General features: G+C 31.0%; 2 protein-coding genes across 2 annotated transcripts; both read left to right on the forward strand.

Annotated features, from left to right (window-relative positions):
• The first annotated feature begins 2,772 nt into the window (after positions 1 to 2,772).
• On the forward strand, positions 2,773 to 4,664 carry LOC137809582 (cytochrome P450 71D8-like). Its single transcript, XM_068610696.1, has 2 exons — positions 2,773 to 3,702; positions 3,821 to 4,664. The coding sequence occupies exons 1-2, from the start codon at positions 2,794 to 2,796 to the stop codon at positions 4,430 to 4,432; spliced, it is 1,521 nt and encodes a 506-aa protein (XP_068466797.1). The 5' UTR covers positions 2,773 to 2,793; the 3' UTR covers positions 4,433 to 4,664.
• Positions 4,665 to 8,338: 3,674 nt separating this feature from the next.
• LOC137810176 (cytochrome P450 71D8-like) lies at positions 8,339 to 10,848 on the forward strand. The gene is made up of 2 exons (XM_068611326.1): positions 8,339 to 9,297; positions 10,040 to 10,848. Exons 1-2 carry the CDS (start codon positions 8,395 to 8,397, stop codon positions 10,667 to 10,669), a joined length of 1,533 nt encoding a protein of 510 aa, XP_068467427.1. The 5' UTR covers positions 8,339 to 8,394; the 3' UTR covers positions 10,670 to 10,848.
• The last annotated feature ends 1,754 nt before the right edge of the window (positions 10,849 to 12,602 follow it).

Below are 12,602 nucleotides of genomic sequence, written 5' to 3' on the forward strand. Positions count from 1 at the left end.
AGTTCTAAATAACGTTTCTAAAGCCCTCCAGAACCTTTGACACCTATATGATTGCTCGTGTACATAGTACAGTCATCACAGTTCACAACACAACAAGTAAAACAAGGGGTAAACTAGTGAAAATACAATGTTATAATATACACAATTCAATCAAAAGAGCAAACCAAATTACATTGATCAATTTCTCTTTTATTCAATCTTCTTCAAATCCAACATAAAACAATCACATAGATTTCACATGGATATATTCTGGAAGATCCGTATTAAGTAAGTCCTACTAGAGACTAACGCCTGATCCAGTACCCAAGACTTAGATTACCATCGAATCTAAAAGAAATGATCATGGTAAGTTCAATACAACCCAAGTCGTACATCTCATATCTCACAGTGTGCATGAACTCCCCCATTACACCAGACAAGTTCTTTTGTCATATTATGAATTTTATTATACTTATTATTATTATTAGTATCATTTATATCATTTAATATTATTATTAATAATATTATTAAATACTGTAAATATTATTAATATTATTAAAATTATTAATACTATTAAATATAAAAATATTATTAAATTATTAATATTAATATTAATAAAAATAAAAATATTAATATTATCACTAATATCAATATTATTATTATAATTATTAAAAATATTTTGTATGTAATAATTTATATACGAATACAATCCGTATGTAAATTTTTTCTTATAATTTTTTTAATTAAATTAAAAAAAATAATTAAACTCAAATTACTTTTCTAATTTAATTCTAACAACGTAATAAATCTTAAAATTAATTATTTCAATTCCCTATATCCGTATGAAAAAAATCGTATGTAATGTTCACTTAACAAACAAATATGGATCCGTATGTAACGTTTACTTTACATACGAATCCAAATCTGTATGCTTTACATATGAATCTGGATCCGTAATTAAAAATTTGTATTATAATGCTCATTTTACATACGGATCCATATGTAAAAATCCATATGTAATGCTGATTTTACATACGGATCCAAATCCGTATGTAAAAATTCGTATGTAATGTTCAGTTTATATACAGATCCAGATCCGTATGTAAAAATTCGTATATAATGTCACTTTACATACGAATTTAAATTCATATGTAATACTCAATTTATATACGGATTTAAATTTGTATGTAATAATTGGTATGTAAAAAACAAATTTCTTATAGTGAAACAATTAATTTTTAAGATCAAATTTCTCCATACAATATTTTTTTATATATTTGATTTAAATTATTATTTTTAAATAAAATTTTGTATCGACTATACTGACGCTATAATTTAATTATTTAAAAGAAAAGAAATTAGGATGCAGGGAAGAGACCCTGAAGAGTTGAGAAATTAGGATGAAAAATATTAACTAATAACGAGAGAGAAATGAGTTTAATGTATTAATACTAGAGCGTGTGAACTTATGGCTCAATCAGTTTTTATTTGTCAAATGTGCCTAACGAGAGCTTTAAGATGAAGTGCATGTTGCCATGGGACCTAATGAAACTCCCCTGCTCATAAAAGAAAGATATTTTGATATTATCATGTTATGTGAACTTAAGGTTGGAACTCCATACTAAAAGTTTTAATTATTTTTCTAATTATATTTATTAAAAAATTAATGAACATCCCTAAAACATTCTATATTTATTCATTATTTTTGTTAATAAAAAGAAAAAATTGTGTCTACTTGAAGATGAACTGCATGTCGCCATGGTGGGACCTAATGAAACTCCCCTTGATCATAAAAAAATATATTTTAATATTATCATGTTGACGTGAATAAAACTTTTTTCAATGCACGTCTCTCCTTTTATCGGTCTCTTCTTGCTTTTTGGCTCGAGATATTGTCATTCTAGAATAACCCATACTTTCTCTGAACTAAAAGTGTTCATGTGATTTTAAGAATGTTAACCGCCACTAAATATTTCCTATCAATTTATATATGTAATATATTAATGTTAGCCTCCTAAGAATGAAAATTTTCATATGTATGCAAGGCAATTATAACACATAAGAAAATGTTTTTTAGTAACAGTATTTTAACCCTTATAAAAACAATAAACATAAAGATTTAAGTTCTTGTTTTAACATAACAAGAAAATTCTTAAAACTAAAGAGATCATCTACATAACAATAACTACAAATATCATCAAACAACAATGTCACACACTCAAACAAACTATCTTTAACACCTGCTACTAAACCTGAAAACAACCGTGTCTAAACTTTAAAAAAACATCTTAATTACAGTAAAAATAGCACTAAAACAGCACTAAATCTGCAGTAAAAAACCAACATTTATACATCATAAATATAAATATAGAAAAAAAAAACAGATAAAGCTTTTGTTACTGTATATATGTCAAAGCTTTGGAATAAGATTTTCTGGCATATATACACGTCTCATTATACAAGAGTTGAAAAAAAAGAGACTAAGAGATTGAAAGAATATGGGACTAATGAAATACAAGAGTAAGACGTATGTGAAAATATATAAATTGATTATTTTTCGTACTGATTTTTCTAATTTTCTTTTTTGGCGGGTATTTAATGCATTTTATATTTTGTAGATATTATGTAAAATGTAGAAAAAGTAACAAGCAGGTATGGAATTTCAACGGTAGTTCAAATCTTTCACCACCCAAACTATTGATCTTCCATTAAGAAAAGGACATTTGTTTTCCACGCGGATTGAAGATTCTATAAATAGGAGCTTCCCCTTTGCAAACAATACAAACACTTGAAAGAGTATAAACTTTTAAAGCCATGGAAGCTCAAACCTACTTCTTGGTTATTGCCATCTCCCTGTTCTTTCTGTTGAATTGGCTTGCAAAATATTACAAGCTAAAACCTAATGGCTCTCACAATCTCCCCCCTGGTCCAAAGAAACTACCTCTCATAGGGAACCTGCATCAACTCTCAGGAGCAGCTTCACTTCCTCATCATGCTTTCCACAAGCTTGCTCATAAATATGGACCTCTCATGCACTTCCAACTTGGTGAAATGTCCACAGTGATTGCATCCTCCCCTGGGATGGCCAAGGAAATTATGAAAACGAATGATATTGCTTTTGTGCAGAGGCCTCAGTTTCTTTTTGGTGACATTTTGTCCTATGGAGGAAAGAATATTGTTTTTGCTCCTTATGGTGATCACTGGAGACAGTTGAAAAAAATATGTGTGTTGGAGCTTCTGAGCGCCAAAAGAGTCAAGTCTTTCTCATTCATTAGAGAAGACGAGACAGCAAAGTTTATAGACTCGATTCGAAAATCAGCAGGCTCACCAATCAATCTTACTGCTAAAATTTACTCATTGGTAAGTGCTTCTGTTTTCAGGGCAGCATTTGGTGGAAAAAATAAGGACCAAGATGAATTTGTTGTGCCTTTGATGCGAAAAGTAATAGAAGCAGCGGCAGGATTTGATTTTGTCGATTTTTTTCCTTCATTGAAATTCATACATTTCATAACTGGGAAGAGGGCCAAGTTGGAGGAGTTGCAGAAGCAGGTTGACGATGTCTTAGACAACGTTGTCAAAGAACATGAAGAAAAACGAAAAGAGGCAAAAGAAGACGGGGTTGAAGTAGAGGATGAAGATTTTGTCGACGTTCTTCTCAGAATTCAACAAAACGACACTCTCGACATCAAAATGACGACGATACAAATCAAAGCTTTGATATTGGTAAGTAAATACCGCAAAAAAACTTGTCTCTTAAATCACGAGAAAGTTGTAGAATTTCGTTGTGTAAATACAATTTCTGTTTTCATTTTACCAAAATGTTTCTGAAAATATTTACCAGGATGTATTTGTGGCGGGATCTGATACTTCAGCGTCAGTATTAGAGTGGGTGGTGGCAGAAATTATGAAAAGCCCAAGAGTGATGGAGAAAGCACAAAGTGAGATAAGAGAAGCATTCAGAGGAAAGGAAACAATTCATGAAAGTGATCTAGATGAACTCAATTATTTGAAGTTGGTGATCAAAGAAACGTTGAGGTTACACCCACCTGTTCCTTTGTTGATCCCTAGAGAATGCACTAAACTAACCAATATAGGTGGATACGAAATACCAAAAAAGACGAAAGTAATGATAAATGCATGGGCACTTGGAAGAGATCCTGAATATTGGAGTGATGCTGAGAGGTTTATCCCAGAGAGGTTCGAAGGTAATTCTGTGGATTTCAGAGGGAATAACTTTGAGTATGTGCCATTTGGGGCAGGAAGAAGAATGTGCCCAGGCATGACATTTGGTTTAGCCAGCATTATGCTTCCACTGGCTCTATTACTCTATCACTTTAACTGGGAACTCCCAAATAAGATGAAACCAGAGGATATGGATATGGTTGAACACTTCGGATTGGTTGTTGGCAGGGAAAATGAATTGCGTTTGATTCCGTTTCTTTATGATCCATGAGTTCTTGTTTGAGGTGTGCATGTTTATGAACCTCACTTTTTACCTTTAAATTATTTGGTGCTGAGAAAAATAAAAGCTTCTTCTGCTTTATGTCTATGCATTAGTCGTGGAGTCTTTTAATACTTTTACATGTAACCAACCAGCTACTTCTGTTGGGTGCACAGTTTGGTATTATTAAATTATTACTATATTTTTGCCTTTAGAGAAATATATACAAAAATAAAACCTACTTATTTCGGATTTCTTCATATAATTGCACCACTTTTTCTCTCTCTGAAGCTGATGTATGATGTCATTGGGCTGGTAAGGAAATACAATAGTTCTCAAAGTTTAAATTTATGTCTAACTTAATTAATATCAAAATACCAAAAGCTCAATTTTTACAAGGTAACAATTGTCTCAAACTTATACTTAATTGTATTATTAATTAACTTTATGCAGATAAAATACACATCTTCAAGCAAAGACACCAATTTTAATATAAAAATATTATTTATGTAACTTTGTTGGTGATCCATGATCAATCCTTAATTGTGTCTTACATATTTGTGTTTCTAAACATAATATCTTCATCTAGTTCTAAATACTCTCTAAATTATTCCTACCTAATTTTTCACTATCGTATTTATATACAAGAAAATCATTAAATAAAAATTAATTTTAAAAACAAAAAATAATTATTAAATATTATTTTAAAAATTAAAAAATTATTGGTATTTAAAGTAATTATATTATCAATAAAATTTATAAACACATTTTTAGATTAGTATTCATTGAGATTTTAAAATTAATAGCTAATTAAATAAATTACTTTATAATTTTTTTTTAATAATTTTATTAGATTGAATGAATATGAGATATACATCATCTCATATCCTAATTTGACTGTATATCCCTCAAGAACTTTCCCCTTCCATATTCATCCAACCTCCTCAATCTCACTTGGTGTCTTCTCTTATATATCTTTCATCAAGTGATGAAGTTGATGGATTTTCTATCTTTTCCCCATACGAAATTTCACACATATCTATTATCAATCCACTCTCCAAGATTTGACACGGTAACCTCTTTAGAGTTATTGTAAAACCTGAGATATTTTGAGCAAAGTTATTCCTAACCATATATCATCCAAAAATCAGAAAGTTTTATTTATATTTTCGTATTAAGTTCGTATGAAACCAATTCTAATATTGCTCAAACTCTGCCATTATGAAATCCCTCCATCACCATAAATTATATTTTAACTCTTTTCTTAAGTTTTTTCAGCTCCCATGCTTTGAGTCAAGGGCTTTCCTCCACGGCTTTCACAGTTAATATTCTCTTTTTTTTTTTTACTTTATCCATACACACATATATATTTTAAAAGTGTTGTTCTTCCCCAAAAGATAACCGATTGTATTGCAAGTAATTTGGTATGCTTATCCCATACCACAATAATTAGGCACGTGACTTTGAAATTTTATCGTGGATTGAATTCATCTTTTTGAACTTTTGTCTTTCCATCAAATAATAAGATAAACTTTTGTCTTTGCATCAAATAAAAAAAAAACTCAATATAAACAATGGAAAGTCAATGACTTCTAAGGTGAAACATAAAGGATATAGTCTGATTTAATTAAAAAAAGAAGCAGGCCTAATAATAATTCTAAATTTTATTGTTCTGCATGATGCTATGCTTGGAATGCTAATTATGTAAGGTGATGATCTCATAGGGTGTGAGATATGGTGTGTTTACTACTAATCTTTACACTATTTAGGCTGAAAAGGTGGTTATTGGTTATTTTACAATGAATGCAGATATGGATTAACTCAATCAATCAAATAAATAAATATATATATATATATATTTTTTTTTTAAATTGAGATATTTTAGGAATACCTAAACTCTTACATAAGAATTTTACACCTAGATTAAGTCCAAACCAAAAAACAGCAGATCTTCGACCTTCATCATAAATTTGATATTCATCATAAATTTAAAATATCAAAGCTCTCGTGTTCTACACTTTTTTCCTCCATTGTTTCCGGTGTTGTTCTGGTTTGTGAATATTGTTCCACTTCTTCCTCGTTTCCTCCTTCCTCCTATATTTTATTTTGGCATGTTGGCCTCAGTTTCCACATTCCTATCCATATTAAATTTAACCTTTTTTTTTCAATACTTCTGCATTGACAACTTTTTGAAATTTAACAAAACCAAAACCAAACCTCTGTTTTATTGTTTTATGACATTTAATCTCTTTGAAATGAAAATATCCTTGATTCTTCCCTGATTTTCCACATATCTCTTTCATCATGGTCATTTGGAAAATTATAAAAGAAGAAGCTAAGCTCCATGACTAGTGTAGGTCGTGACGATGTAAACGTAGGTGTGGTTTCTATTACCCTATTATTAGAATTTGAGAGGCAGAATTATGCAGGTTTTTTGGGGAACCATGTTTTTCTCCATTTTGCAAGTATAGGCTTGTAAATACTTGGAGGGACACGCATAGTTTATATGTCTTGGAAGAAGGCATTTTAGAATTTAGTTTTGCAGATATCTTGAAATTATGTTAACTCAGGTGGTGGCATAGGTTTTTTAAGAATGGAAATTATGCTGAAGATGTTATATAAGAGTTGGATTACTTATGTATTGTATTTTTTTTATTTAATTAATTTTTAATTGAGAAAAAAAGTTAATTATAAATTTTAAAATCATTTTTCTGACAGAGAATTAAATATTTAAATGGACAGAGCTTTTCAAATTAAAAATTAAAGAAAAAAAATATTTTATCTTATGTTTGCTAAGCAGAAAAAATATATAAATTGTCCGTCAATAAGGAAATTTTATACTCTATCAATATGTTCAAGGAACTCAACTTTGAAAAATTAAGTAGATTAATCTTTTGTGTATTGACAAAGTAGTTTCGTTCTTAATATTGTTACTTGTCACATCATAATTAATATAATATTTTTGTGATTTCAAAATACAATTTCATCATTTCTCCTATTTCAAAGCTTAAACCAACTCCTAAATTTCATCATTTCTCCTATTTCAAACCTTAGACCAACTCCAAAATCAAGTATTCAAGAATCATCAATTATTTGAATTTATATCATATTCAAACACTAACCAATTAATATACATTTGACTATAAAAATGATAGACAGTCACAGATCACAAGTAAAAAAAATAACTAATTCAATTAGTACGTGAAAACTAAATTCACCGATTTTGAAAGGTATATACGGAGACTAAACACATTGATTTTGATGTAGATTTAATATAATTTTGATTCTCTATTCAGTCTGTAAGTTTAGTCTATTTTAAAATATATCTGGTTTTCTATTTAAAAAAAATCAAAATTTTGAATTCTCAATATTGTTTAAAATTATTTCTTATATTTTAATTAAATTTTTCAATTGAAGTTCAAAAAAATTCAAAATAAAACTAAAATTGTTTATTTCTTTAAAATAATAAAAAAATAAATATATTTATTTTAAAATAAGAAGAAAAGGTTATATATTTAATAAATATAAAAGTCTCAAAATTATATTCAAATTTTAAAATCTCAACAAACATTAAAAAAAAATCATTAAATAAAAAAAGTTAATTACTATATAAAATAAATAAAAAATTAATATTTTAAATAGTTTTTATTATTAATAAAAAACTTAATTTTTAATTTGATATCTAATCAACAATCAAAAATTAATATCTAATTTAATTAATATAATAATTAATTATTGTTTATCTCTAAAATTAATTTACATATAATATTATTTTTATGGTAGAATGAGACATCCCTTTAAGCAACCATCCTATGGTTGTCGTAAGTCAGCTTTTCCCGAATATGTCTTAATAGTCAACTCGACAAAAAGTCAACAGAAAAAAAAGTAGGTATAAGATGTTATAAATAGAAACCTCATACACATAGAACTTGAGTTGAGAGTTAAAGAGTCTCTTTCAATAGCTAATAGGTACCATGGAAATTAATGAACCCTCCTTTTGGGGTATTATCTTCCTTCTATTGTTGTTGCTGCCTTGGCTTGCAAAATATTTCAAGCCAAAGTTTAGTCAGAAACTGCCCCCTGGCCCAAGGAAGTTACCTATCATAGGGAACCTGCATCAACTAGCAGTAGCAGGTTCACTTCCACACGTGGCTCTTCGAGACCTTGCCAAAAAATATGGCCCTCTCATGCACCTTCAACTTGGTCAAATTTCAGCAGTGATTGCATCCTCCCCTGAGATGGCAAAGGAGATAATGAAAACCCATGATGTTGCTTTTGCTCAGAGACCCCAACTTGTTCCAGCTCAGATTTTCACCTATGGGGGAATAGACATGGCTTTTTCCCCATATGGTGAGTACTGGAGGCAGATGAGGAAAATATGCATGTTAGAGCTTCTTAGCGCCAAGAAGGTGCAGGCTTTCTCTTTTATCAGAGAACAAGCCGCAGCAAAGTTCATAGAAGCAATTGAGTCATCGGCGGGGTCAGAAATCAACCTTAGCAGCAGAATTTCCAACCTCATAAGCACTTCTGTGTTCAGGGCAGCTTTTGGGAACATGTGCGGGGACCAGGACGAGTTTGAGTCTTTGCAGAAGGATGTAGCGATACATCTTGGAGGATTTGACATCCCTGATTTGTTTCCTTCCATGGAGTTCATACGTGTTCTATCTGGTAAAAGGTCCAAGTTGGACAAATTGCAGAAGCGGCTTGATAGGATCTACGACAACATAGTTACTCAACATGAGGAAAAGCTCCCCAGAGTGCAAGAAGGAAGCCTGGAAGAAGAAGAGGAGGATCTTGTTGATGTTCTTCTTAGAGTCCAAAAAAGTGGGAGCCTCGGGATCAACATCACCATTAAACACATCAAAGCTATGGTTTCGGTGAGTCAACTAATGCCACAAAATTATGCAGTTTGTGTAATATTTAGCAAACTTGTTCCGAATTTTTCTCAAGCCTCAGTTATGGCTTTTAAAATCTAGACAAAAAACATGAAGATAATAATCTCACCGTTCAAACAAATCGGAATTTACAAATATATATATATATATATATATATATATAGTTTACATATTTTTCTTTTCCGTACACTATTTATTTCGGTAAAAAGTAGTTTAGTGGGAAAGAGTTATATAACTAATCCCCAATAATTTTAAGGATAATTTAAAATATATATAACAATACACATTACAATATATTATAAATTACTCAATTTACTAATCATTTTTTTTTATTCTATAAAATATGTAGGACAGAGAATTAATATTCCTTTTTTGTTAATTATTAATTGAATAAATATGTATTATATTTAAAAATAGAACGAGTAAAACATTAGAAATTAAATAAGTTTGTAATCAAATTCAAAGGAACACGTCATTCTAAAATTATTAAGGATACAATATCCCTGACCTAATTAACTATTAATAGTCAATACCATGATGGTTTGTGTAGTATTTCATATATTGTAGGAGAAATTGTTATATAATTATAGTTTTAGTCGATTTTCTTGTGATCTATAATCCAGTTTTATTAATCTTTTATCTTAAACTGAAAATTTGGATTGTGACGTGAAAGGTGAAGAAAGTATAGTGAGAGGAGCAGGTAATAATTTTTGATACTGTGTAGGATATATTTGTTGCTGGAATTGATACCTCAGCATCGATCATAGATTGGAGCATGACAGAAATGATGAGAAACCCAATAGTGAGGGAGAAGGCACAAGCTGAGTTAAGACAAGCATTCAAAGGAAAGAGAATAATCCATGAAAGTGATTTAGAGGAAATTAGTTATTTGAAGTTGGTGATCAAAGAGACATTGAGACTGCATCCTCCTGCTCCCTTGTTGCTTCCTAGAGAATGCTCTGAAGCAACCATCATTGATGGCTATGAAATACCTATGAAGACTAAAATCATGGTAAATGTATGGGCAATGGGAAGAGATCCCCAATATTGGGATGATGCAGAGAGGTTTATGCCAGAGAGGTTTGATGGTAGTTCCACTGATTTCAAAGGGAACAACTTCGAGTATCTGCCATTTGGGGCAGGAAGAAGAATGTGTCCAGGCATGTCATTTGGTTTAGCCTCCATTATGCTTCCTCTAGCTCTATTACTTTATCATTTCAACTGGAAACTTCCAAATGGGATCAAACCTCAGGATTTGGATATGACAGAAAACTTTGGATTAGCAATTAGAAGGAAGGGTGTGTTGTGTTTGATTCCTACTGTTTACGATCCCTCACTGCACCAGTCACAGTAGCCATTATAATATTAACTGCACTTCACGACGAGGGAGAACCGTTTCGTCTATCAGAAATAAAATATAATTAATGGTTCACACTTTCATATTACAGAACTTGTCATTTGTTATTTTTATTGTATCTTTCCGTTCATATCAGGTTATATATGGATACATATATTTCTGTCTTCAAAATCAAAGCATGAGGTGTGCGTTTATTATTTTTCAAAAGTCTTATCAATATTTGGTATAGTAGGAGAAAGTTTTAATACCTATATAAGAAAAGATAGCAACGTATATAAGTATATATATAACGTGTGATATAAAAGAATATAAATATGGAGAAAATTTCCTTTCATGTTCACATTTTTGTCCTCTTTTAATAATAAAATATAATATTTAACTAATAAAAATAAAGATCAACAAAAACTTTTAAATAAAATAACAATTATTTTATTATTAAATAGAAATAATAATAGTTTCAAAAATATCACCACCCACTATAATTACAACAACCCGCCAACTACACTTCCAATGCCCGTTGAAACTATTATTGAGCCTAATAAAAATTAGGTAATGTTTTTGTGTGAATTATACGTGTAGAAGGTATCATTGCTAAAGGAGTGTGGTTCTATGTTTTAAATGGATTGAGATTAGCACATGTTACACACAAATAGAATTTGGTCGTAGCTTTGGATGAAACATAAACTAAGAACTTTTAATTACTCTTTTTCAGATTGGCACTTTAACCTTGTCTAATGCATCAAGAGTTATCTGCAATGGAAGGGGGTGAGCATAGGTGAGTCTTATTCGGTGGTGAAGCCTTGACAGGTGGACTTCCCTAGAAGAATGGGGAAGGAGATGCCATAAGTAAGTTAACACAGCTTCTCATGAGGGAAGAGCCAGGGTTCAGACTTTCGCTAAGCTGGGTTGTGCAGAAATAGCATTAGTGGGTGTTTGAAAAGCTGAAGTTTGAGGATTTGCAGGCTAAGCATGGAATCTGTTATGCTGGTGTTTTTTGAGCCTCACGGATCTGGTTTTATATAATTGGCATAGCAAACACTGTCCTGTTAGTTTAATTCCATTTGCATCTATTTATGCAACTTGGGGCTCAGCTGGTGTGCCACTCTAGTGTGTTTTCTACCTCTGTTCTTTGCAGCACAGAGGTGTGTAGGGAAGCTATAGCATGATGTAGTATGGTGCAATAGGTCTTGAAAGGGAACTATGATGCATAATAGTTACCTAGCCACTATATTTTTCATAGGATGCTACAAATTTGGAAAATTGATAAAAATAGTGCAGTTTACTTTCAATATTACACAAATGGACAAATGTAGAAAAAATGAGTCAAAGTTGTCAACAACATCAATTAAATCTACAATTTGTCCCTTTTTTTTTTAATTAAAGTTGTCAATCGGATTATCTTCTTGTCCTCGTGGTTGATCATCTCTTCAACTCATCATTCCTTAATTCTTCAACTAACTTGCTTCTCAGTCCCACGATGGACGTCAAAATGTGCTTACAGGGCCTTCAAAACAATTAGTATTCTTCTCCTCTTCTCAGTGTCTTGGACTTTCACTGTTGTCTTGGACTTTGGGTCACAAGGTTCACTATCTTGGGTTTGGGTTAGTTCTCGGTTGTGGGATGGACTCTCACTTATCTTGCTTGGTCAGGTTCAACTCTCGACTTCTAGGCTCAGAATCAACTCTCGGGTGGATGTGTGTATCTGTAAAGGGCTTTAATGATAAAGACTCTCACTTATCTTGCTTGGTCAGGTTCAACTCTCGACTTCTAGGCTTAGAATCAACTCTCGGGTGGATGTGTGTATCTGCAAAGGGCTTTAATGATAAAGTCAGAATCAGTTTGCTTAATTATTAGATAAAAATCACTTTACTTACCTTTATAGCATATCACTTATTTATAGCGCTCACTTATTGAATTTTTGATTTAATTG

The sequence above is a fragment of the Phaseolus vulgaris genome, chromosome 2, assembly GCF_000499845.2.
Source record: "Phaseolus vulgaris cultivar G19833 chromosome 2, P. vulgaris v2.0, whole genome shotgun sequence".
NCBI lineage: Eukaryota > Viridiplantae > Streptophyta > Magnoliopsida > Fabales > Fabaceae > Phaseolus > Phaseolus vulgaris.